We start from the raw sequence: 25,440 nt of genomic DNA on the forward strand, positions 1-25,440 counted from the left end.
AACGTTTTCAAACATATATTATCTTTTTAATCAAAATTTCATCTCAGCTGCAACTTTTCTTAACAGACAGAACAGAGGTTAGCAATGCAAGTCTTTAAAAAACATAAAATATTCTGTTTCTGTTAGCACGTTAGCTCCAAACAGTTCATTTAGCACAGCACAAGAGGAAAAGGTTTATTTTTAAAGGTTAGCTGGATAACAAGCGAAGGATGACGGCTCTTCAGCCAGCCTGACATCATTCTGCTAACATGTCCAAACCCGAAGACGTCCAGGTTCTGTGTCCACCGAGCAGACGTTCAGATAAACATCCTGACAAACAACTTTCAGTGTGTTTTAGGAGTCCGCTTGACTTAAATCAGCTAAAAGTTCAAACTTTAAAAGTTACCTGCATCTGTGAGTTGCACAAAGTTCGGTTGTTTCCTGATTAAATTCACTAAACTGAGGAGAAATTTCATTTTGATTAAAAATATCCTTTCCAATGAGGAAGAACGTGACAACCAGCTGAATATTATCAACAATTTTTAACTAAAGTTTGAATCTGGACTCAACAAACGACAGAGAAGCTGCATGAAGGAGTTTAAACTCCGACCTCGGCTTTAAATCTCTTCTTTCTGAATTTTGATGAGAGAAAAATCGATCAGTTATAGAAGATCAAAATCTTAAATTGTTGTTTTTGTCTGAGTAGAGTTTGGAGGTTTAAGGAGTGAAGCTTCTTTGTTTCGTTTAAAGAAAACAGAAGTGTTTCTGAACCTTTAAACTGTTCTTTAGAAGACTGAATTTGTTAAGTTTAATAAAATCTAAACAGATTTTTCTGGAGTTTTTGAATATTTTGACGATGCTGCAAAAGTTTAATCTTGAAATACCAACATTTTTTGTCAGGAAACATCATTTTCATTCTTTAATTGTTTAATTATTTGCCTACAAACCCTTTTTTAATGAAATCAAAACTCATTCTTTAGTTTATTGCTGGGATTTTCCATCTACTTTTGTCAGATATTTAATGTTTTTCATAAATATCTGCAGTAATGTTGGATTTTAACAGCTGGATTATTAAACCAAACAGAAGCAGGTACTTTAAAACTGAGGAAATGTTTTTATAGTAATAATGCCCACTGTGATGCTTTCAACTGTGAATATATCAGGACTAAATTAGATTTTAACTTAAACTTAACGCAGCAAAACTTTCACTGTGAGCCTCAGCAGGAGGAGGTGGTCTTAATGTTGTGGCTGATTCTTTATACAGCTGTGTTGTTACTTCATGATAAAGTAAATGATCGTTTTGTTGCTGCAGAGCGCCACCTAGTGGACACAAAGCCTTTAACGCTCACTTTAACAGAATCAGTTGACTTTCATTTAACTCCACCATCATAAACCCCCAGAAATCCCGCCCCACTTCCATCCATCCATCCATCCATCCGTTCACTGTGATGGGATTCATCCCTGAGAGCTGAGAGCTCGTCTTTCCTCTCATGGATGCATCACATCACGTGGTTCTGACCCAAACCCCCCCGCAGTCACATCCAAACACGTGAAGGCACGCACCTCTGATTCATACAAAACCTCAGAATAATACGACCTCTAAGAGTAAACCCAACATCCAGACGGGACGCTCTACAGTTCAACATTCCCTGAGCAGGCCCATCATACCAGTATACACAAATATTTACAGGCAGGGAAGCATCCGCCTCCTCGTCCCCGGGGCGAGCACGGCGGCGGCGGCTTGGAGGACAACCAGGGACAACTGGAAGCTGAGACTTTGGACTTTAGTTTCATGCTCAATCTTTGCCAAATCTGTCAGAAATTCTTAGTTTGCTGCACAGACAGAAGTTTGCCTCTGAGAACTTCCTTTAGGGAAGTGGTTAAAAAATAATAATTACAAACTCTTATTTTGAAGTTCGGTTGCATAAAAAATGTCAAGGAATAACTAAAACTGAAGTAAATCCATGCTGAGGAGCTTCTGGGCTAGCAGGAGTTTGGTGCATTCACAGACCAGAAGGAAAAATCAGATTTCTGAGCATCTGATTCGCTGCTTAGCCTTTAAGCTGAAAATCAGCTGATTGTTGAGAAATCGGTGCTTCTTTGAGTAAAACTACCTGAGTTTATTATGTGACTATAAAACTACAGACACCTGACTGAGGTAAACAGAGGGTCATTAATGAGCCTGAAAAGCTGCTTAACGAGCTGCTTAACGAGCAGCTTAACGAGCTGCAGCACAGTCAGCTGATGATTCAAAACAGGAATGTTTTTATCGTTTCTGCTGCTGCAAGCTGGATGACAGAAAGTGTCCATGTTTTATTATTATTGTTTAAATGTCAGCTTTCAGTGATGTTATTATAAGAAGTGTAATGGTACTGATGAGTACTCAGTATTTGCAAGTACTCAAATGTAAGTACTTGTACTAATACTTAAAACAAACGTGTCTCTAGTTCCCAGCTGTCGTGGCTGTTTATTATTATTAAAATATCAGGAGATGAGTTTTAGATTTCAGGAGTGTTTATTTGTCTTTTAATGTAAAAATAAAATCAAAAAGATATCAAATTTAGAGGCAAACGGGGGATTAAACCACCACCAACCCTGGGAGGCCTGAGGGGAGGGGGAGGAGCATGCAGGTGTGCTGCAGGTGTGTCAGGGTCTCCTCCACGTTCCATCCTGTCGGAGAGGAGGAATAATGAAACTTTAAACGTTACAGGTTTGGATCTTTCAGCAGTTTTATTCCCTTCAGAATTAAAGTTGGATTTATTGTTTTTAACCTCGGTTTGGTTTGTTGGTTTGCACTGAAGCCAGATTCAGATGTCCAGAAAACCAGAATCTGTCCATCAGAGTTTAATAAAAATCACCTTTAAACCTACAGCTTCAGAGCTGAGAGAAGAGAACATTCAGACTGCTTTAAGTGTTCCTCTCTGCAGGCGGTGGAGTCATTTCCTCCGTTTCTACCTGTTTGATCATCTACCCAGTCTTCTCCACGATGACGGTTTTGGCCTCTTTCACCGATGAGGTGGTCTGGTAGTCGTCGCCGAGGAGCCCAAGCAGCGGGTACTGGTTACTGTACCTACAAACCCAAACCACACATTTTAGTTCTTTCAGCTCTTCTGCAGGACTGTGAGACTCAGTGTTTCTGAGCTGAACGTCTAAAGATGGCCTAAAAGTGAAAGTTTCATCTGCTTCGAGTTTCATATCAGCTTTTAGCCACAGTTTGTTTAAGAAGAAAAGAAATAAAGTGAGAGTTAGCGCAGATCTCCTAAATGAGCGTTCAGTTTTTACAGATTATCACTCTGATGGCGTCTTATTTCAGGTGTGAAAAGCGATCTGCGACAGTCTGAGTTCACCTCTTGGTGATGACGGTCCTGGTGACGTTCTTGGAGGAGTCGCTCCTCTCCATCATCAGCTTCCTGATCTCCTGCGGAACAAAACCAGCTCAAAGATCAGAAACTGAATGCTGCAGATTAAAATTTAGAAGAACTCCTGGGAGTGTCAGAAATGACAGAATGTGTGAAACATTTAAAGCTTCCAGAGTTTTTCCAGCTCGTCTCCATCCTCTTTACCTGGAACAACCTCGGAGCGATCGTGCAGGTGTGTGTTGGACGCACAACAATCCTGAGTTTTAATTAAGCGACGCAGCAAAGAACAACCTCAGAATGCAGACGGACCAGAAGAGCGACCACAAACAACAACCAACCAGCTCTCAGGTGCTTCACCTCGAAACATCAAACCCTTCATCTGTCTGATTCATAAACCTCTGCACATAAATCACGTCTGACATCCGTCGGCTTTATGACACTTTAACTTTTGTTCACCTTCTACCTAAAGTCTGCGTGTTGTTTCAAAGTCTCAGCAGTGAGAACCCATCACCACAGATTGTATTTCGGGTTGCAGACCTCCTCCTGCCTCCTGATGGTGATCTCCCTCTTCTCCAACTGGCTGAGCAGCTCGGAGATCCTCAGCTGGAGGCTGTTATCTGCTGACAGGGACTTGGTGGTGCTGGTGGTGATCTCCGTCTGGATCTTCGTTATCTGGGACTGAGGGAGGTACAGAGACAAAGGTTGTAGTTTTTTGAAGTCACTTCCTGTTTGACTCAAAGCAGAAATAATTCCTCAGAAACAAGATGGACTCATCCCTTTGTGTTTGGTCTCACCCTGAGTCTCTTGATCTCCTCGTCCTTCTCCTGTCTCATGGCGCTAAGCTGGTCGCTGTACTGGCGGGACAGCTCCTCCGTCTTTATTTGCAGCGTGGAGCTGCTGGCCTGTCCGGACAGCTGCAGGACAGACGGAGACAAAATAAAAACCTTCATCTTTTAGCCCCATGGAGACGAGACTCGTTTGTTTCAGGGCGGTGGTTTCTACCTTCTGTCTGAGCATCTCGTTCTCCTTCTCCAGCGCTCTCATTCGTCCCTCCAGCTCTTTCACCTTGAACTCGCGGCCCGAGTCGTCATTTCGGCTGCTCATCAGCTGACTCTCCAGGGAGCGCTGACTGGAGCTGGCCTCCTTCAGGGACAGCTGCACAAAGACCACACAAAGGCTCAGGAAGCTGCGTGCATTTAGGATGGTGAGGAGGGAAACCCTCTTCAGCTTCAATCATCTGGTCCTCAGCAGCTGTTTCATTTCTCTGAGCATCGCACGGTCTGACCTTCAGGGTGAATCTGCTGTTTTAAATGTTTCCTCTGCAGAACAATGAACTCTAAATACGTTGGAAATGACCTTTGACCCTTCCCAGATTGATAGGCAGCTGCTTCTCTGAGGTCAATGCTGATGTCTTTCCGCCCTGGCGTTGTGTTAACACACCTGGAGCTCCAGAGCAGCAGAACCTGCAGCTTTTCTGATGCTGATCAGTTCATCAACACATCTGATGCCTCCTCTCTTAATAACCACAACAAACTCTGACATGGTGTCAGTGAAACGTTTGGGCCGACAGTACCTGCAGCTGCCTGTTGTTCTCCCTGACGGCCTCCAGGAGGGAGTCGTACTGCCGGGCCTGGTCCGCTTTAAAACTCAGATCTCTCTCCAAAGCCTCCTTCTCGCTCTCCAGACGCTGCGAGAACAAACACAGCTTCATCTCATCCTTTACATCAGCTGGTAAACACTTTTTATTTAATGAAACAGTAGTAAACAGTCAACTTTCATTAGTGTAACTGCTGCGTGTTTTCTAACAGCAGATATCCAACCCCGCGTCGTCACGTAAACCCGGAGCAGCTCAGCCTCTGAAGACGGAGACAGATCTTACCCGCAGGTCTTCAGACATCTGCATGAGCTCCTCTCTCAGACTGCTGAAGGTGGAGAGCAGCAGACGCATGCTCTTATCTGCAGTTTGACGAGTCTGAAGCAGAAACACACGCAGACAGGTGAGGAGACAGGAGGCCACACACTGACGGGGATCAGTTTCAGACATTCATAGAGTTACTGTTATAAAACATCCTCCAACATCTGGAACAGACTTGTGTTTAATCAGTTGTAAATAATCTTTGTGTGAGCGATCAGGTTCATCCACAGAAAGCTTCTCATGACGTTTGCTTCCTCTTGGTGTCAGCGAATGATGGGAGGAATTTACAGGAATGTTTCAACCCTCCAGCAGGATCTGGGTCAGCCCACGTGGGTTTTCTGTGTCTGGAGAAGGTGCCAGGGTTGGTTTTAAGGACCTTCTGGTCCCCGTACAACCTCAGTGAGAGCCGTGTCTGCATTAGGTGCAGGATGGACTCCTCCAGGGCTGTNTGGTCTTTATGAACAGGATCTGTAGGTCCGGTTCAGAGGAGTTCCTCCAGGCTGCCCCTGGTCTTTATGAACAGGATCTGTAGGTCCGGTTCAGAGGAGTTCCTCCAGGCTGCCCCTGGTCTTTATGAACAGGATCTGTAGGTCCGGTTCAGAGGAGTTCCTCCAGGCTGCCCCTGGTCTTTATGAACAGGATCTGTAGGTCCGGTTCAGAGGAGTTCCTCCAGGCTGCCCCTGGTCTTTATGAACAGGATCTGTAGGTCCGGTTCAGAGGAGTTCCTCCAGGCTGCCCCTGGTCTTTATGAACAGGATCTGTAGGTCCGGTTCAGAGGAGTTCCTCCAGGCTGCCCCTGGTCTTTATGAACAGGATCTGTAGGTCCGGTTCAGAGGAGTTCCTCCAGGCTGCCCCTGGTCTTTATGAACAGGATCTGTAGGTCCGGTTCAGAGGAGTTCCTCCAGGCTGCCCCTGGTCTTTATGAACAGGATCTGTAGGTCCGGTTCAGAGGAGTTCCTCCAGGCTGCCCCTGGTCTTTATGAACAGGATCTGTAGGTCCGGTTCAGAGGAGTTCCTCCAGGCTGCCCCTGGTCTTTATGAACAGGATCTGTAGGTCCGGTTCAGAGGAGTTCCTCCAGGCTGCCCCTGGTCTTTATGAACAGGATCTGTAGGTCCGGTTCAGAGGAGTTCCTCCAGGCTGCCCCTGGTCTTTATGAACAGGATCTGTAGGTCCGGTTCAGAGGAGTTCCTCCAGGCTGCCCCTGGTCTTTATGAACAGGATCTGTAGGTCCGGTTCAGAGGAGTTCCTCCAGGCTGCCCCTGGTCTTTATGAACAGGATCTGTAGGTCCGGTTCAGAGGAGTTCCTCCAGGCTGCCCCTGGTCTTTATGAACAGGATCTGTAGGTCCGGTTCAGAGGAGTTCCTCCAGGCTGCCCCTGGTCTTTATGAACAGGATCTGTAGGTCCGGTTCAGAGGAGTTCCTCCAGGCTGCCCCTGGTCTTTATGAACAGGATCTGTAGGTCCGGTTCAGAGGAGTTCCTCCAGGCTGCTCCTGGTCTTCATGAACAGGATCTGTAGGTCCGGCTCAGAGGAGTTCCTCCAGGGCCGGTCTGGTTGAAACTCAGTGTAGAAACAAGTAAAGACAGTGTTTGTTGGGAGACCTGGAGGAGGTGTTGGAGAAGTCTACAACTCAATCCTCTGGTTGATGGGAGAACCTGAAGACTCACCTGCAGCAGGTAGCGCATTTGCTGTTTGGTCAGTTCAGTGGCTCCTTTGGGAATCAGAGACTCCACCTCCTCTTTCGCCACCTGCAAACACACACTAATGAAGCAACGAGACACAGAACCGCCGCTAACACTCCCACATGCACCGACTGGTTTCAACAGGACTGAGCTTATATAATCCATAGAGTATCTCTGAGATCTGATTCATTTGAAGCTTGAGTTGTGTCTGCAGCTCCGGCTCAGACTTGTTTCTCACCTTGTAGTCGTTGGAGAAATCCAGCTGGTGTTTCCTGCAACACACCGAGAGGAAAGACAAACAATGAGGGGAGCAGCATGCATGGAGCGAGCTGAGGTGTGTGTGTGTGTGTGTGTGTGTGTGTGTGTGTGTGTGTGTGTGTGTGTGTGAGAGAAACTAAGGAGGAAAAAATGTTTCATCATGACGGAGACTTTTTCTCACAGTGATTCAGAGATCTTAAGTGTCTCAATGACAGCGAGGTGTGGAGTCCTTGGGCTTCATGACACACAGACATGGGAGAGTCCCCCTCATTCTCAGCTTTTACATTCCAGAAGAAAGGAAACGGATCAGGTTTTTACCAGGCTCAACAAAAACACACAACAGATTCTGCCGAGTCACCGTTTACTAAACAAACCAAAATGTTAAAAGTGGTTCCAAACGTAGGTTTCATCTGAAGGAACCAGATGTTTACCCAGAATGCACTGCAGCTGTCAGCACGGTGGTGGAGGGCTGATGGTTTGGGCTGATTCTGGAGTCAGATGTGAGGCCAGCAGCTAATCTACGACAGAACGGTCCAGAACCAGAACCTCAGAGAGCTGAAGCAACGATGGAAAGAAGAGTGGGCCACAACTCCTCCACAACCAGGAACCCACTGAGGTCTCGGTGGATCTGTTGTGTGTTTTTGTTCACCTGAGGTCAGATTTTCGGACTGGTTCCTCAGAATCTGTGGTGGGAACGTCTCTGAGTGTCAGAGCTGAATGATTGAGGAGTTTCTCATGAAGGTGAAAAGTTGAAGATTAAAAGCCTGAAGGGTTCCCTCTTCAACAAACTCGCTTCAAATGTCAAGACGCCACATGAATAAGTTGAGTTTTAACATGATGGAGAAATCTTCCCTTCCTATGATGCAGCTCTCACTCTGATTGGCTGAATGATACCACCTGACACGTCAGCGTGTTCTTTCATTTACCCAGGTGTGCTGGATTTACCTGCCTCCAGCAGGGCTGAGAGGAAAAGTTCAGGGTTTCTGTTCTCATAAATCAAGCTGTACCGAAGTGTTGGTACCAGCAAAGATCCGATTAAATCATCGAAATATCGTCTCTCTCCAACAACGACCGAATCACCACGCTGATCCGTGAAGAAACTTCAAACACCTCAAAGAAAAAACTACTTCCTGCCAGGGCAGCTTTTATCGAGTTATCACAAAGTTAAGGGCTACAAAGGCTTATGAAAAACAGACCTATGGTTTAAAACAAGAAGCAGGATTAGAGAACCAAAACATTCCTTTATAATCTGTTTTTAGAGCGGTTTTCTTTGATTTAAAGACCCGTTCAGACTGGATTAACTTTCCACAACATTTCAGAACATGGCTGAATCAGAGTTAATCTGGAAAAACATCTGCAGTGTGAAGGAAATCATTTTGTTTTTCAGAAGTTTTCCTGTTATGTTCTTTGCCTCGGAGACGTTCTCCTGCAGCCCACCCTGGAGGACTCAGACCCCATCAACATGCAGCTGTGATAAAGTTGTTTCCATGACTTTTTATCTTTTTTAAGTTCATGCACGGCCATCATCTATCGTGAGATTATTCAAGGAGTCACACAGCAGAAGTCCTGATCTCTGCAGGTGAGCTCTCAGGTAAGGAAGAAACCACCAGAAACCTGCCTCTGACCTCTGACCTGTTCGAACAAGCTGCAGCTAAAACTAATAAAGGCAAACTGCCAAATCCGCCGTCTTTCTCTGTGACTACATCTACGGCTGTTTGCTTTCTTAGACGCGAATAAACTGTTGATGATCTGATCTAATTAAGTCTAATTAAAGTCTAATGTTTCACTGTTTGGCTGCAGCGAACCTGAGCCAACAGAAAAATGCTGCTGCAGCGTAAACAACCGATTCTTCGAGGAAACGTTACAGTAGGTCAGTTCTAGACCCGTTAGGAGCTCTAAACCCGGTCCTGATGGAGCTCTAAACCTGGTCCTGTTGGAGCTCTAAACCTGGTCCTGTTGGAGCTCTAAACCCGGTCCTGTTGGAGCTCTAAACCTGGTCCTGTTGGAGCTCTAAACCCGGTCCTGTTGGAGCTCTAAACCCGGTCCTGTTGGAGTTCTACAGCTCAGACTTCCCAGCAGAAACATCATTCAGAATTGAAACGTGTCACAGAAAGTTTAACAGATTTAATTTCATTTCAAGAAAACCAAACATTTTAAACTTTCTTTAACAGAAGGACTGATTTATAAAATCTTCCTGCAGAATAAAAAGCATCAGACAAACAATAAAACGAAATATTATTTGTTCCCTCTGGCCAGTCAGACATGTCGGCACATTTACATCTTCTTATCTTTCTTTATGGAAAATTATTCAGTCTTTTCAACAATTTCTTTCAGCAGCTGTTTTTATGCTTCTCTCTGTGTTATTTTCAAACAGACAGACACGTGTTGGACTTACTGTCCGCGGATCTTGGACACGTTGTCGGAGATGTAGGAGTGGATGTCGCAGTTCTTCCTGTAGATGTCGGCCAGCAGCTCGCCGAAGTAACGCGTGTCCAGCTTCGTGGGCTCGGGCACCTCCTTCAGGTCCAACACGGTGATCTTCTTTTGTGTCATCTGCAGAGGACTCTGCTGGATGACGTTCACAATCTCCACCTCTTCCACCTCCACCGAGTCCCCGGCCACATCCTCCGCCTCCTCCAGCACCACCTGGAGAAACGCAACATAGACGTCTGAGCACCAGCGCCGTTTAAACTGAGTGAGCCTGTAAACAACACGAGTCTTCATCAGCAGGTCCTACATGTTTCATTCTGCAGACGGCTGGCACCAGACAAAGGTTTGATGTCTTCTACCACCTTTTATATTTAATAACCGGGAGGAACTGGGTCTCAGTCACCAGTAAAGATGAATCTATGCGAGCATAAAAAACTCCTCCTCTGAAAGCAGATGAGTCTCATCTGGACCACCCTGGTCAGGTCAAACCTTTCTGCAGGCAAATAAAATCCTCTGTGAGGCAGAAAACAAGCCAGAATAAAGCTGTTGAACTCATACAGAAGGTCAGCGCCCTCTGGTTCCCTGCAGTGATTCATTGATCTGTCTCTGCTCCAACAGGAGGAGAAACCGAAGGGCTTCCCCCAAACTACTGACAGGAAGTTGGAAGCAAGCAGAAACTTTGTGACCGCTTCTAACTGGAAATAAAACAATGAAGCAGACAGGAACCCAAACACTGTGTGTGCCTGGAATCATTAATGAACTGTTCTTCAGTCCGACCTGCTCCCACAGAACACAAACCTTTCCTGCACGCAGCAGCAGGGCCAAGTTGTGTGACGGATTATTTAATGTGCCGAGCCGAGCTGCAGGACTCTGAAGTCTTTAATCATCTTTACTTCTTTACAACAATTATTATGGTCCTGCCTAATAACTGTGTTTAAAGTTTCCAGCAGCAGACATCTAGTCACATCATGCAGGAACAATGTAAACGCTGAGTCAGTGTTCTCTCTGTTCTTTATTTAATTTAACTACTTCTGCAGACGATCACATGACTCGGTTGGTTTGAAACCCTTCTGAAAATATAAATGCATGTAAAATGGAGAGGACAGATACAGAGCGGTTCGGTCAGATTCCTCTCGAGTTTCATTAATGTTCACTGTTTGCTTTTAGACGTGAAGAATGAGAAGTTAGTGCAGGACGGATGCACCTGAATAACAAGAGTGGTAAATTAGGCTTTAAGGGAAATAAGTTCTTCAGTTGTTTAAAACCATCAGGAAATACTCAAACTATGTGTCTAGGTTCAGTTTCAGGATTTGTTTTCTATAAAAACACACAAAAAAACAAACTGATGGAACAGAAAAGGCTGATCAGTCGGAGGGGGAAACGTCAGAATGATTACAGGTTTGATTTTAACGTTGAAGCCAAACAAGTTGAGCTGCCAATCATCACCAACAGTCAGCAAATAAATCCATCAAATGTGCAGCGTGATCCCTCCATGGCTGCAACACACCCTCCCTGACAAATAATGCTCCTTAAACTGTAATTTTTTACTTTTTGAACCCAGCTGATGTGGGACAACATATTTCCAACTCGTCACATGTTGATTTCTGTCTGTTTGGACTCTGGTTCTGAAACCAGGAAACCAACAGGAACTCCATCAGTTCTGCCAAGAAGAGTCAAATATCCTCCCACTGATGGAGACAAAAGGCCTGACGTCCAGGAGACACCTAATAAAGGACATCTTACCGATAAGTGGGGCTGTGTGGACATATTTAAACCTGTATGATCAGAGAAAATTCACAATAAATTCAAAGTTGCATGCTGTAGAATCACAAATAAATCATTAAAAGCCCAAATTACTGACATTCATGAGTGATGTTTACTGTTCTTTAATACAATCTGATTAAACTTTGATAACTAAATTTATCCACTTAGACATGTTTTATTTGGCTGTGACTGAAAAAAAAGCTTGTAGTAAAACTGAAAATGACTCAGATGTCTCCTGTTGAAGCATCGAGATCAGAGATTAAAAATAGACGTTTCTTTTTAATTTGCATATCTTCAAACTAAATTTAAACATAACCAGAAGCAGAACGGATGCTGATTGGTGGGAAAGTGCCTGCTCATTTGAAGCTGACCAATCAGAGCGGGCCAGGCTTTAACCCCGCCCCCTTGGCTGCTTTCAGGAAGTGTGCTGCGGAGTAAACTGAAGTAAACAGTTTCAGGCTATCAGTTTTATGAGGACTAATTCTTACTCCTCCCCTGAAAAGAATCCCTTTAAACACTAATTTATTCTTATTGAAAGTTATTTTGGAGTTAACTCTCCTGCCGCAGCCCTGCTGGTCTGATGTTCGATCTTTGGGAGGCTGAAAGCAAATGATTAACCACAAATAAAAGCAGATGACTGACGCACCTGAGCAGGTATCTTTATGATCAGGGTTATCTAAACAGAACCAGCTCTGGGTTTGAGGTCTGCAGTGACGAAGAGTCAAAGGTTGCAGCAGGTCACACAAACCTGACGCTTGTTTTAGGGATCAACAGGTGGGTGGGTCTGCAGGCCGACATGCCAATCATTCCCTCAGAGAAAGGGAGAGGAAAGATGAAAGAGCCGGGAACCAGTCTGGACAGAAAACAGCCGCAGGCCGAGCAGCTTCTCATCAAACCAGCCCAACCAGAAAACATCAGCCGAACATCGTGTACGCTTCACTTCTGTCCCAGCTTTAACTCAAACACATCCGAAGGTCTTCTGTGATTCTCCCATTTTTATTTTTATACTCTTATTGACCCCATGCTCTGATTGGCTCTGAATTTTCTTTGCTTCCATTTGATTTGTCTTCAAAAATACAAAAGGTATTAATCTCATCTGAACAAAAGGTTTAGGAATTAGAACACAATCATCCATATAAACATCCATCTGTTTATGTTCTGTTATCTGAGGACGAGTCCAGGAGGGAAACTCGGTCCTCCCTCTCCCCAGCAGAACTCCTCAGCTCCTCCTGGAGGATCCCAAGATGTTCCCAAGATGTTCCCAAGGTGTTCCCAGACCAGAGAGGTCCAGGTCTGGCCCAAGATCTCATCCCACTGGAAGATGTTCGTCTGATACAGACAAAGCCCCGATTTGTTGGTCCATCTCCTGTTTTATGCTCCCAACACTCAGATACTGCATCTGACTGGGCTGTGACTGTTGGAGACTAGTCGGAGTGTTTTTTTACACGGGAGTCTCCAAAACGTCTTCAAACATTTGCAAGGGTTTTCAGTTTCCTCAGCTGGGGCTCAGAGGAGCGCCGTGACTTTCTCTCAAAAAAAAAGAGTTGTCTCTAATCCGTCTCAACTTAGTTTCCAACTTAGTTTCCATAACTCTACAACAGCAGAGCTGTATTTGACTCCTGTATGGGTGATCTCATGAGGGGTCTGACGGTGATTAATAAGAAATTAAAAACTGGTCCATATCTGCTCCACCTTCGTGTCCAAAGTGTAGCATCAGAAACTTGAGGGCAGCTGCAGATGATGAGCAGAAGAATAAGGCTGTGGGCTTCAAACAGCTCCTGTCAGAAACCATGAGATACGACCCAGAGAGTCACAGAAGAAACTGAATATCTGCAGTCAGTGTGTGTGTGTGTGTGTGTGTGTGTGTGTGTGTGTGTGTGTGTGTGTGTAACCCTAGAACAGAGAGGAGTCATTTTACCACACAGCCTCTTTGTGTGAGTCTCTGTGAGCGTCTTTGTGAGGACAAGCTTAAAAATGTCTGTTTTCCTGAAACGTGTCCGACCAGAACCTCAGAACCACATAAAGTTCTCCTGCCTTCATTTAACATAAAACCAGGGCTGAAAACTGGAACGTGGGACATATTTTACGCATCCAGACAATAAATTGTTCACAAGGTTTTAAAAGGAAACACATGAAGCTGTCGGAGTGAAACAGAGTAAAAATTTTAACCTAATATCCAAATCTGTCATCATCTAAGTGTGGGATTCTCTGAACAACTCGGTCCTTCGAGCCGGATTCTAATTTCCTCTCTTGTTGCAGAGACGGAGCTGAGTCCGTGCACGTGAGGATTGTCCTGGACTCCTGATTAAAGTCACTTTCACCGGGGGCCCATCTCCCTGGAGGGAAAGGTGACGGATTCGTTTGGATATCACCTCAGGTCATTATAATTACCAAACACATGATAGAGTTAAGACAGAATTAATTAAAACCTGAAGAACATCTTAACCCAGTGAAATTAACTGTAAGAGAGGAATTTACTAAGAAGCCAGTGAAGCTGTTTTTGAGTCCACAGTTTCTGTCAGAAGGCTGCAGCTCACAGGAAGCTGCATCTTTACCTGCGTCTCATCAGTTCCAGGTGAGTTATATGCAAATGGAGCCCCGAATCACACCTATTCAGGTCGGGTCAGGTCAGAGAGTCAGACGGATGAAATCTGTCCGCTGCAGGAAAACCAGCCTGAGCCAATCAGACGTCAGGCTGTGATTAAAAACAGGAAAATCTGCAAGTTTTCTGTTTAAAGAGTCAAACTGTAAATTATCTGTTCGCTGAGGATAAACAGCAGCAGCAGCAGATCCAGATGTGCAGCAGCTGTCTTCCTCAGCTTGTTTCAGGCTGCAGAGGCTGAGCAATTATTCTAATTTATCATTTGGATTTTATATATTTGATATTCTGCTGCAGCCGTTTGTTCCTGCATCCGTCTGAGACGTTACAGAGAGGTCGGCTGCAGGCGATCAGGAATTATCAGGATTCATATTTAACTCCAAGTCCAAACTGTGAGTCTGATTTGGTTCCTGGCTGCCGCGGAGCAGGAGGGTAAATATGTGATGTTGTTCGCCTCACTTCAGCTGATTTATCCTCATAAATCCTCATTATCCCGTCAGGAGAAACAAGACTTCAGCTTATTAAAGACTCTGCAGCTTTATGTTCAGAGTCAGATGTTCGGTTTCAAAATAAAATAACAAGAAAACTTCACCAGTTCAGGCCGAACGTTTTAAAACAGGATTATATCTCAGGTTGACTTTGTGTTGAAGCAGCTGACTGATAAGCTGCTGTCATCATCATCTTCATCTTCATCAGTCAGTCAAAGTGGGCCTAAAGACTAAAACCTGCTCAGATCCTAAACAGACTGTCAGGAGAGGTTTTAGGAACAACAACATCTCTAATGTTTTTAAAACCATTAAAGCTCCTCCAATAAAACCAGAACTGCCTGCTGACATTTCCTGTTTGGCTCCCAAACAAATTCAACCTCTGCAGAAAGGTGTTCCCTCGTCGGGAACGTTCGAAAGATGACATCTCGTTTCACGTTCCTGCCCAACCACAGAGTCCCGCCCTCCATCTCCATCCCATAATTAACTCTGAATGCTTCACATTCCCTGCAGGAGGAGAAAGCATCCCAGCAACCAGCTGAGCAGAGACAGTTTACCAAACAGAGAGTCCTGGAATCTGACCGGTGCGAGAAAAACAACCATTATCACTGAAAGTGTGAAAAACGCTTTATTCTCTGCAGAAAAACACGTCCGTCAGCAGCTACCGGCTCAGAAACAGAAGGACAAAGCTGTCATCAAAGACCTAAAACTAAATGTGAGGACTTTAAACTTTGACCCCTCCTGAAAGCTGAAGAGTCCTCAGGCGACGCTCAGATTACGGACCTGAAAATCATCAAAAACTAAAACCTGCAGACCTGAACGCGTTTCTACAGGACCTGCCTGAAACTCCGACTGGGTTTTCCTCCCAAGCACAATCAAAGCCAGTGCTCCTTTTTCTGCACCACAGACCAGTTTCAGAAGTTTCCCACCAGCGAGCGGGGAAAAGAAGTTCTTTGCTGAAGTTAGCTCAGAAGTTTGTTTATTTGGGGACATGCAAGTGAACCCTGCAGCCCGATGTTTCCACAAACATTTATTTTATCTGTTTTAACAGAAGTTTCCAGCCTTTCTGTGTGAAATCCAACAGATCCAGGGCCTGGTACTGGTCCCTGGCCTGGTGTGCAGCGATAACTGACCCGGGGTCAGCTGCTGGGCTGTGATTAGGAGAAAATCACGTGACACTAAATCCAGAAACAATCAGGGTTGGAATTCAGCAGCTTGATGTCAGAAAATCAACGGAGGGAAACAGAACAGCGTCAGAAACCAGAATATTTAGTTCTGAATGACGTTACTGAAATTAGCTGAAGAAGCTGAAAGCTAAATGTAGCCAATTGCTAACTAAACCTACAAATATTAAACTGATTTAAAAAACATAAAACCATAAAGTAACTAAAGGTTGGCTAAAAGCTGAAACCAGCAAAAGGCTAAACTTTAAAACCTTAACTTTAAACTAAAATTTATATTAGCAGAATTAGCATTAGCAGGTAGCATTAGCAGCTGAAAAGAAAGTTTCTGAATGAACTGAAGAGATCTCAGAGTGTTTCTATGGGGGAAATATTTGTAAATAATTAGAAATATATAAAAGTTAGAACAACCAAAAGTCTCAGCACTGAACGCTTCGATGCACAAACAGCTAAAATGGGACGAAGTCTGCAGAAGCAGTTAGAGGCTAAAAAATGTTGGGAGAAATAAACCCCAGAAACCCGCAGCGTGAATGCTGACTCAGCGTTCTGACGGTGGTAAAAGCTTCTCCTGAATGAGTACAAAGTGTTTTTTTTAGCTCCATCCTCCATTTTCCTGCATCTAATCGGGGTTTTTCCTTCAGCAGAATCCATAATGAAACTCTGACAGGTCATAAAAACGCGCAGGTGTGTCAGAACCTGTCCCGACCTGACACGGAACTACAACTGCAGGCACAAAGCGATCAGAGACATTTCATTTTATTCATTGGGTGAAAGTTTAACAAGCCGACAGGTGAAATCTTTATTAAACAGTTACCAGATTTATCTGGAAGCTCCCGTCTTTCAGTCCGTAGACTGAAGGGAAATGTGATCGAGCGGAGAATGTGTCACACTTTAATTTTGTTAAAGTTGTGAAATGCTGCTGGCGTGTGCACGTCAAACAGTCAGTTATTCAGAGTATTCTTCTGGCTGCGCTGCTGACGCCACACCTCAGTCCTCGTTCTTAGTCACGTCGTGTTGGTTTAAAGAAAAACGAGAAACTATGAAAGGAGGCGTAGTTGGAACTGGTCTGAATGTGTTTTTAAGGATTTAACTGAATAAACAGCCCTGCAGACTGGATTAGAGATTGTTTTTATTTTTTTTTAAAATGCCTAAAAGCATGCAGGAGCAATAAAAACAAGAAAAATGATATTTTCTGTGAAAATGCAGCCAGAATGACTGATACTGAATTATCAAAGTTAAAGAAGCAGAGCAGAAGCTCAAATTAAACATGTCCGTTCATTTTATTGAAACTATAACAGTTAAATCTTTCAAAAAAGTCTGAAAGTTATAAAGACAGTAAGTCCTAGCAGCCGTCTCCTGAACGAGCTGAAGGTCGACCTGAGTGGGAAAACCAACAGCGAGTCCTGACTCAGCGTTTACACGAGAAGAAGAAGAACCTGTGACCAAACACTTGGTGATGTGCACCAACCGGACCTGCGTTTGGAGAAGATAACCAAAGGTCAGAGGTCAACCCTTCACCAGAAACGGTTCTCAGCTCATTTCAAACACACCACAGCTCTGAACCTCTACAAACACACTTCAAGATGAAAAACTTCCACTTCTGCAGCTAAAAACCAACAAATCCCCTAAATCTGGCTCAGCAACACGGCCCTCAAAGAGCTGTTTGGTGTTTTTATTAATAATCAAATGAAAATCTGACCGTTAAAGAAAAAAAAAAAACCGGTTGAGAATCATTTCTTTTTTCCAAAGAAAACACAACGAGGTGCGGTCCTCCGCCCAACAACCAGTTCCATCAGTTCGTGTTGTCAGAAAACTTCTTTCAAGGTCAAGAAACGCTTGTCAGGGAATTAAAACGCCCCGAAGCCTGACAGCACTAATTATTTTCTGAGAACTAAAAGAAGGCCGACATGCAGAAGATCAGCGACAGGATCTGATCTGGATCCAGTTTCTGCTCATCAGACGCCGTTAATCAGAGGCTGGTGCAAACATGCAAATTCTTCCCGTTCCTACTGTTAGTGTCGGTAATAAACAGACAACCTGCAGCTGTTTGCATCAGCGATTCAGTTCCTTTTTAGCTCTGCCATTAGTTAAATACAAGTTTAAGTGTTTTTCCTCTAAATGCAGAATAAAACTGAGTGACAAATGAAAAAATCTGGATGAATAAAAGCGGATTTCTTTCTTTTTAAAGAGTCCAACAGCTTCAGTCAGCAGAACCAGGATCTGTCAGCGCTCAGATGACTCTCAGCTCCTTATCTGTAAAAATGACTGAGTTAGACTCATTCTTGTGTTTGCTAAAGCCAGTAAGCTGTGGCGGCCATCTTGAATCAGGTTCACCCCTGCAGTTCTGCAGGTGCAGATGTGCATCCAGTGGTTACTTTCACTGGTTCAGGAGAATATTTTGCTAACAGACAGACAGGCAGTTATACAATCACCTGTAACAAGACAAACTGCCACCACAGCAGCCCCATTCGGTCCGATTGACTTAAAAATGCGACAGTTTTTGTTTTTCTTTTGAAGAGAATCAAACCGAAGTGAAACTGAGCGACACGGTAACACCCAGCGTGTTGGACTTTGTCGGGTCACGGCAGAGACGCCGTAAATCACAGAGCCTGCCTGTTGTGACAGCAGCTAAAACACGATCAAAGGAATGTCCTCCGCCTACTGCAAAGGCTTGTGGGAAAGGGGCGGGCCACGCCCCGCTTTCACGCTCGCTGTGCTGCAGGTAAAGTTCCTGTCGTTCTGAGGTTCGACACACACGCTGCTTCCTTTAGTCTGGGTCAGGTTTCCTCTCCTAGTTTTAAAAGCTTTTCCAACAAGCCAAACGGCTCCGTGTGTCTCACATCCTGACAGAACTGCGGAGCAGAAAGTAAACCTCGGACAAGCAGTCGTGTGAAAACGTGAGCGGCAGAAATTTCTGAGGGTTACACGTCAGTTAATTAAAAAGCTCCTTCACTTCCTGTTTTGAGGAGAAGCTTGTGAGCTCAGACACAGTGGGGGTTAATGAGAGTTAGGGTGTGTGACCTCTGACCTCTAGGAGAAAGCCATAAAGCCAGAACCTGACTGAGCTGAGCCTGTTGGAGTCTCCGACTCTCGAACATTTGTCAGTAAACTGTGATTCTGTGACAGATTTCTAAGTTTTGTAAATAATTCAAAGCACTTGTATGGATCAGAGAAGCTGTAGGGGTGAGCCGCCATTTTATTTTCATCAAGTTTTCAGCGGTTTTTTTTGTCAGTTCAGGGAATCATGTCAGTGAATGTCTTTTGTTTGTGGATTTTCAGCAGTTTTAGATAATTACTTCTTTAGAAGTATAGTATTGTTTGTCATTTTGGCCTCGGTTCAACCTGAATTTATGGTTTCATTTGGTTTCCTGCACTTTGTAAAAAATAACACCCCCCCCTCTGGTTTACATGCAGGTGTCTTGAACCAGTCTCAAACTCGTCTCAAGTTAGTTTGAGGCTGCTACTTTTTACAAAAACCTTCAACAATTTGACAGGTTTGACCAGATTTGGTGCCAAACTGAGTGACTTTTTTACCTGAAGGATGTACAGTATGTACAGTATCTCTGGTTAACGGTTAACCGATTAGTTTCATGGGAGTGGCATGAATAAAAAAAAACATTCTTTCCTTTTTTTACTGCTTTTAACCTCAGCAGAGACAGAACTTCTGCCAGTTTCTTGGTTTTGTGTAAAGACAGCAGCTACCGCCAGCTTGTCGCGACACGCTCCGGGCTCCATGAGCTCGTTAACTTTAAGTTTCAGCTTGAAGCTGCGCTCACGCTGGCAGCGGACTCATCTCTGTCCTCAACTCCTGTTTGAAACTCTCACCTTGCTTTGGGAATGAGAAAGTGAAAGTGGGAACAAACCGGAGAGGCTTTTCTTCACGCATGAATGTCCAGTTTGTTCCCAACCATGAAGCTGTGTGTGTGTGTGTGTGTGTGTGTGTGTGTGTGTGTGTGCTTGCCTCTTCCTCATCGCTCAGCTCCGGACTCTTGGTGGGACTGGGACCCGGGCTGAAGACCGAGGAGGACGACTTCTGGCTGATGCTCTGAAACAACCAATCAGAGGGCGGCAGAGGAAAAAAAACAATCAGATTCTGGTTGCCACGGCAACAAACACAGACTTATTTCAATATAACGCTGAGAAAAAGCCACATTGTCACAGAAAAAGCGTCTGAAACTGGCTGTGTGAGGTTGGTTAAAAGAACAGAGCGTCTGTTTTCAGAGTTCACTGACAACTAGTTAATGACATTAACTGTCAGGAATGAAACTAAAAGTTGAACCACATTTTATGCGTCTCGTAAAAGGACGAACATGATGAATGTTTGGTGACATCTTGAGGAGTTCGTACTTGTGTTTTTACTCTGATGTCACCCTGAAGACATTCACAGAATCTGAACGCGATCCAGAAACCGTCTGTGTTTACAAAGATGAAGAGACACAATATGCAAATGAATGTACCTGAAATCGGTGGGAACACAATTACTTCAGCTAAATCTTACTTTATTGAAAATAGCATTCCTTGGAGGGAAGTTTGAGTTATAAACAAAAGCCCCACGATGTGTTGGGGTTGATTCTCAGCTACGACCACGGCAGGTTGGAGCTCAGTTACAAACAGAGAAATTAACCAACATCCACAAACCGCCGTTCCTGCTGGCAGGTGACAGTTAGCCTGGTTCGTTGGTGCATCCTATTTGTATTTTCCTGTTTTTTTCAGTTCAAAGTCTAAAATATGAACTGAATCTCTCCTTGAAGTTGAAAAGTTGGAGGTTTCTGATCAACCCTGACCTCGAAAACCAATAAAAGCTGCTCTCAAAGGTTCTGATAGCTGCAAAATTATAAGTTTTGTATTTTCCCTTCTGTTGATTTGTTGATCCCATTAAATGAGGTGTTTCTGTCAGAGTTTGAAGGCACAGATTGTAGAAAAGTACATCGTTATCAGCGAATCCTACTTTCAGAAGGTAAAACAAATGAATTATAAACTTATAAGGACTATATGGCCACAGTACTGATAGTCCAGATATCCTTTTTCTTTCCCTCCTCTGTGGTCGGGTGGCAAACATCACAGACCCAGATCCCTGGAGGATCTCAAGGCGTTCCCGGGCCAGAGAGGCTATATAATCCCTTCATCCAGTTCTGGGTCTGCCCCAGGGTCTCCTACCTGTGGGCTGTACCTGGAAAACCCAGAGGAAGGTGTCCAGGGTCCCAATGATGTCTGAACCACCTCAGCTGTTAACGAGAAGCGTTTCCCCTGGAGGACGGAGCTCCTCACCTTATCTCAGTTTGTTAGATTCTGATCCTCATGACTAAAGATGAGGGGTGAAATGCAGATGGACCAGTAGATCCAGAGCTTTCAGCTCAGCCTCATTACTGTAGATAAACCTCTAACATTGGTCCATCTTTGCTTTAGAACAAGACTCTCAGATACTTCAGCTCCAACTAGAGCAATCAATTATTTTTTACTTCTGAGGCAAATTGAAGACATCATTTGGATGTCTGACTTTATACCTCCAAAAAATGTTTTACAAGCAAATAAATTTATGCAAAAAAAGCAACAATCCTAGTGATCCCTGCAGCTGAAACAAAGTGTGGTTTACAAATGTAAGAACACAGCAGACAGGGCGTGGTGCAGCGTTCTGGGTGTTTAGCTGTGAATGCGGTGAATCAAACAGCAGAAGGAACCCCAACTACAAAACCAAAACACAACCAAAAAAACGCTGATAAATACAGTTAGTAACTGGATAATCAGAAAGAGTGTGACTCCAAAAGAAAAAACACGCAGAAGAGGAAAGAAACTAAGTGTTTTCTACTGCCTAGAGCAGGTTCAGGTACAACACTGTGGGCACAAAGACCAACACTTCCTGGAACCTGCGTGACTTTGGCACATTCAGGACTAAAGTGGTGCCATAAAACACAAAAAGAAAAGATTCAATGACAGAGAGCGTCAGCCGGTGCCAGAGCTCTGAGACCTGATCGGTGGGAGGATCCTAACGAGGCAGAGTCTCAGTTAGCATGCACCTCTCTGCCCGGAGCTTTCAGTCCAGAACTGCAACATATTCCTTCATATCTAAAACTGCACAACCACGAGACCTTCGTTGGGTTTTTACAGTCGTCTGTATCTAATAAGACAGAGAGTAAAGGCTTATAGAGAACAGCTTGTTTTTAAATCAAGGCTATACGCTGTATTTAGTTTTTTACCGCAGCTGCTTTAAACAATGATTCACTGGTGAGTTACCAAACCAGGAAGTTTAAATCTGAAATGTTTCAGAGAAAAAGTCTTTTTGTTGATCTGCCTCACAGCTGATCTCACAGAGGAGAGAGCTTCAAAAACCTGAAGCTGCTCAGAAATACCAGGAATTTACTGTAAGATCATAAATAAACCACCGACACAAACTACACGTCAGTAAATATTAAGGCTGGATTTCAGCTGGACCCCCACCGCCCTAAATCTCATCAACTAATTCAGATGAAATGCTAAGGAACATGCTACCACCGCCGTGCTTGACAGTCAGTCCAGTGTTCTTAGGTTTAAAAGTTGACGCCTGTAAATATATATTTATGTCTCATTTTATTTCTGCCTTTCTACAGACAGAATAAAACAGATTAAGTTTATATTTAACTAATTATTTTAACTGATGGATGGATGGATGGATGGATGGATGGATGGATGGATGGATGGATGGATGGATGGATGGATGGATGGATGGATGGATGGATGGATGGATGGATGGATGGATGGATGGATGGATGGATGGATGGATGGATGGATGGATGGATGATAACAAAGTTTATAAAGTAATAAAACCTGTTGTAAACCTTTACCTTCAGCTCTGTTATTTCCCAGTTTTTTTTGTTTTCAAAGCGTCTGATTGGCTGCCTGAAGCTGAAATCAAGCTGCTGACAAAATGCAGTTTTTTATTTTATCAATTAAGTTGTTTTTTTAATTAAAGAAGACCGAAACCGACAGCAGAAACTGGATCTTATGTCTTTGTTTCTGCTTCCAGGATGACAGTTCAGCCTTCTATCCATCACGTTCTTCGGCGGAATCACAAGCTGTGAAAATCCGAGGCCCGGTGTGAGAAATCAGACGCCGGCGCCACACAGGAAACATTCCCCCACCGACGGCTGACACCTGGCTGTTCCCGCCCCGCGCTCACACACAGTCCAGCAGATTAATAAACGGGACGTTTCACAGCTCAGCGGGAAGAAAAACTGATTTATAAAGTCTGTGTAAAGACAAAAGGTCGGGCTAGAAATAGATACAGCAGATAGGTCCTAATGTTGGGTTAACCAGTTTTCTCCAATTAAAAAAAAGCATAATTTACTTATTAAAACAACTCTAAGTACTGTCTTCCTGTTGGATCACTTTGTAACATTTAACCAGGTTATTATTAATACTATAACTGCAGATGTGGCTGTAATAAACAAATTAAATTATTTTTTTATTTAACTTCACTACAAAAGAAGGCCTGTTCGGTGTTATACGCTTTTATTTTTATGACATTTTAATTTCTCTCAGGTCCTCTTTCCTCCCCACAGCCTGATGCTACCACCACCATGCTTGACTGTTGCTTCATGAAACTAACAATGACCAACACAAACTAAAAACTGTGCCGACAACAAAACTGACAGGCTGCTCCAAACAGCTCACTCTACAGTTTATGCTAACAGGTTAGCTGGAGCCAGAGTCAGGAACAAGGTTCGAGTTCTGACCCGTCTGGAGTTAGAGAAGGTCTGCATTCTGGGGTCAGATGAGACCCGAATCCAGCTCTTTGGCATCAGCTTGACCCAAAGAGCACCATCCCACAGCCAGGCATGGAGGTAGAAACATGATGGTTTGGGGCTCAGGGTGACTTCCCCACGTTTAGGAGCCAATGAACAGAACTTCTTCCCTCTGAAGATGGGTCGAGGACAACGGTCCACAACATCCCATCAGCTCAACAAAGGAGCGTCTAAAGAAGGACGTCCAGGTCCTGGAGGCATCTCACCACATGTCCTGTAGGACATCCGTGGAGGAGCTGAAGCTTCGAGTTTCCAACAACAAACTGGAGGGTTTAGTAAAGAGGAGTGGGCCAGAATCCCTCCTGAGACATTCATAAACCTGCTGAGGAACTACAAGAAACATCTGACCAAGAAAAGTTTCTCCACCAAGAACGGAGTCAGGGTTCAGATCTTTTATTATCTTACCAATAAAACTAAACGGATGTTAGAGACTGACTATTTCTTTATGAGCAAAGACTTGTTTCCTCTGCAGGGATGTTCTGATGGTTCAGAGCTGCCGGGAGCTCTTACATCACCTGTTTTATTCTGAACCTCGGGTCTGGGTCGGGCTCTCACCTCCAGCGTGCTCCGCTGCTGCTGCTGGTACAGGTGCTGCTCGGACTCCTGGCTGCTGACGCTCACGCGCGGCAGGGTCTGCAGGTAGACCTGCTGCATCATGGGCTGCTGGATCATGGGCTGCTGGATGACGTGCTGGCCCATCATGGGCTGACCCATAATCACGAAGGACTGCTGCGGCATGGCCTGCTGCATCGGAACCAGGTACCGGACGGACTCGTAGGAGCCGTTGACGGCGGTGTAGGGAAGCTGGGACACGTGGGACACCGGGGACACCGGGGTCACCCGCGGAGACTCGGAGCGCATCATGATCGTGGCCGTCACCGGTTCCGGGGTCACGTCCCTCGTCTTGTAGGTGTGCACGGTGGTTTTGCTGGTCTGGACAGACATGTTGTCTCACGGCTCCTCGGACCTGATCCGCTCCGTCCTCTGTCCTCTGTCCTCTGTCCTCTGTCTGCGGGCTGAACTGGAGAGGAAAGTCCGGTTCGGAGAGTTCTTCTGTGGGAAGGAAAAGCCAGAGGAGAGGGAGGCGCCCTGATCCGCGGAGAGGAGGAGGTGGGAGGGATCAGATCAGCTGATAAACTGAAGGAAGGTTCAGACGTCAAAGTCAGATAAAGTCGCAGCTTTAAAACTAAACCTGAAGGCCTGAGGTTTGTTCCAACACCTTTTATTCACTGAACTTTCCTTTTCTGTTCATTCGATGCAACAAGATAAGATATCCTGATTTCAACTCAGTTCAGTCAACAAACTAAAACAAAGAGGTCAACAAACTGCAGAAACTGCTGTGTCTGATTCAGCCGCCAGGGGGAGACAAACAGCAGCCAGTTCATCCAACAAAAGATGAACTTTTACCTGAAATGTTTAATCAATATTTTATACAGAAACAATCTGTTTCAGGAAGATGTTGTGTAAAATAGCATGTTTAAAAATAAAATCTCTGAGCTCACCTTTTTCACAGGACTGAAGATCTGGTGAAGTTTTAAACATCACAATTAATGCTCAAAACAAAAACTGATCAATCTGCAGAAGCAGAAGAACAAACATGGCTTACACTTTAAGGGGAATATTTCATTTACTTGGGAACTGTCAGGAGGTGCAGATCTAAAAAACATTTTTGTGTGTTTCTGTTTGAGGTTGAAACTACGAAACAGTTTAAATGAAGGGATTAAAGGGGATAAATTACTTCAGGAGGGGTTTGGGCAAATTAATCTCACAAGATGCAGGAAAGAGGAAGTTAGTGCATGACTGGGTGTCAGGTTTACTCCTTTAATTCTTTATTTTGCTGACATTCATCTAGCAGAATGTGCATCATTTATTCTGAGTTATGTTTGAAATTCTGCAAAATCTTGAAGGACTTGGATTAATTAACTGGATTAATCTGATGGATTAAGTGTAGTGTCGACTGTGATTGATGTTAACGATAAAAAAGGAAAAACTGGCTGTAAGGTCTGTACT

General features: G+C 44.3%; 1 protein-coding gene across 2 annotated transcripts; it reads right to left on the reverse strand.

Annotated features, from left to right (window-relative positions):
• Positions 1-24,500, reverse strand: pof1b (POF1B actin binding protein). Of its 2 annotated transcripts, XM_017440188.3 has the most exons (13): positions 23,986-24,500; positions 19,614-19,697; positions 9,589-9,839; positions 7,174-7,207; positions 6,921-7,001; positions 5,218-5,310; positions 4,912-5,025; positions 4,341-4,493; positions 4,133-4,252; positions 3,876-4,016; positions 3,327-3,397; positions 2,935-3,049; positions 1-2,649 (listed from the first exon to the last, which is right to left on the reverse strand). In XM_017440188.3, the coding sequence occupies exons 1-12, from the start codon at positions 24,373-24,375 to the stop codon at positions 2,947-2,949; spliced, it is 1,635 nt and encodes a 544-aa protein (XP_017295677.1). In that variant the 5' UTR covers positions 24,376-24,500; the 3' UTR covers positions 1-2,649; positions 2,935-2,946. The 2 variants fall into 2 exon arrangements, with proteins under 2 accessions (XP_017295677.1, XP_017295676.1); XM_017440187.3 differs by having other exon boundaries at positions 2-3,049.
• Positions 24,501-25,440: the final 940 nt, after the last annotated feature.

This window comes from Kryptolebias marmoratus, linkage group LG13, assembly GCF_001649575.2.
Source record: "Kryptolebias marmoratus isolate JLee-2015 linkage group LG13, ASM164957v2, whole genome shotgun sequence".
NCBI lineage: Eukaryota > Metazoa > Chordata > Actinopteri > Cyprinodontiformes > Rivulidae > Kryptolebias > Kryptolebias marmoratus.

What these genes read in the sequence shown, in the direction of transcription:
- pof1b (XM_017440188.3), bottom strand. Translation starts at nt 24,375, where the DNA reads ATGTCTGTCCAGACCAGCAAAACCACCGTGCACACCTACAAGACGAGG. An exon ending in AAATGCGCTACCTGCTGCAG is followed by an intron (nt 5,311 to 6,920) that starts GTGAGTCTTCAG and finishes TTTCTGCTTCAG; the next exon opens with ACTCGTCAAACTGCAGATAA. An exon ending in AGATGTCTGAAGACCTGCGG is followed by an intron (nt 5,026 to 5,217) that starts GTAAGATCTGTC and finishes TTGTTCTCGCAG; the next exon opens with CGTCTGGAGAGCGAGAAGGA.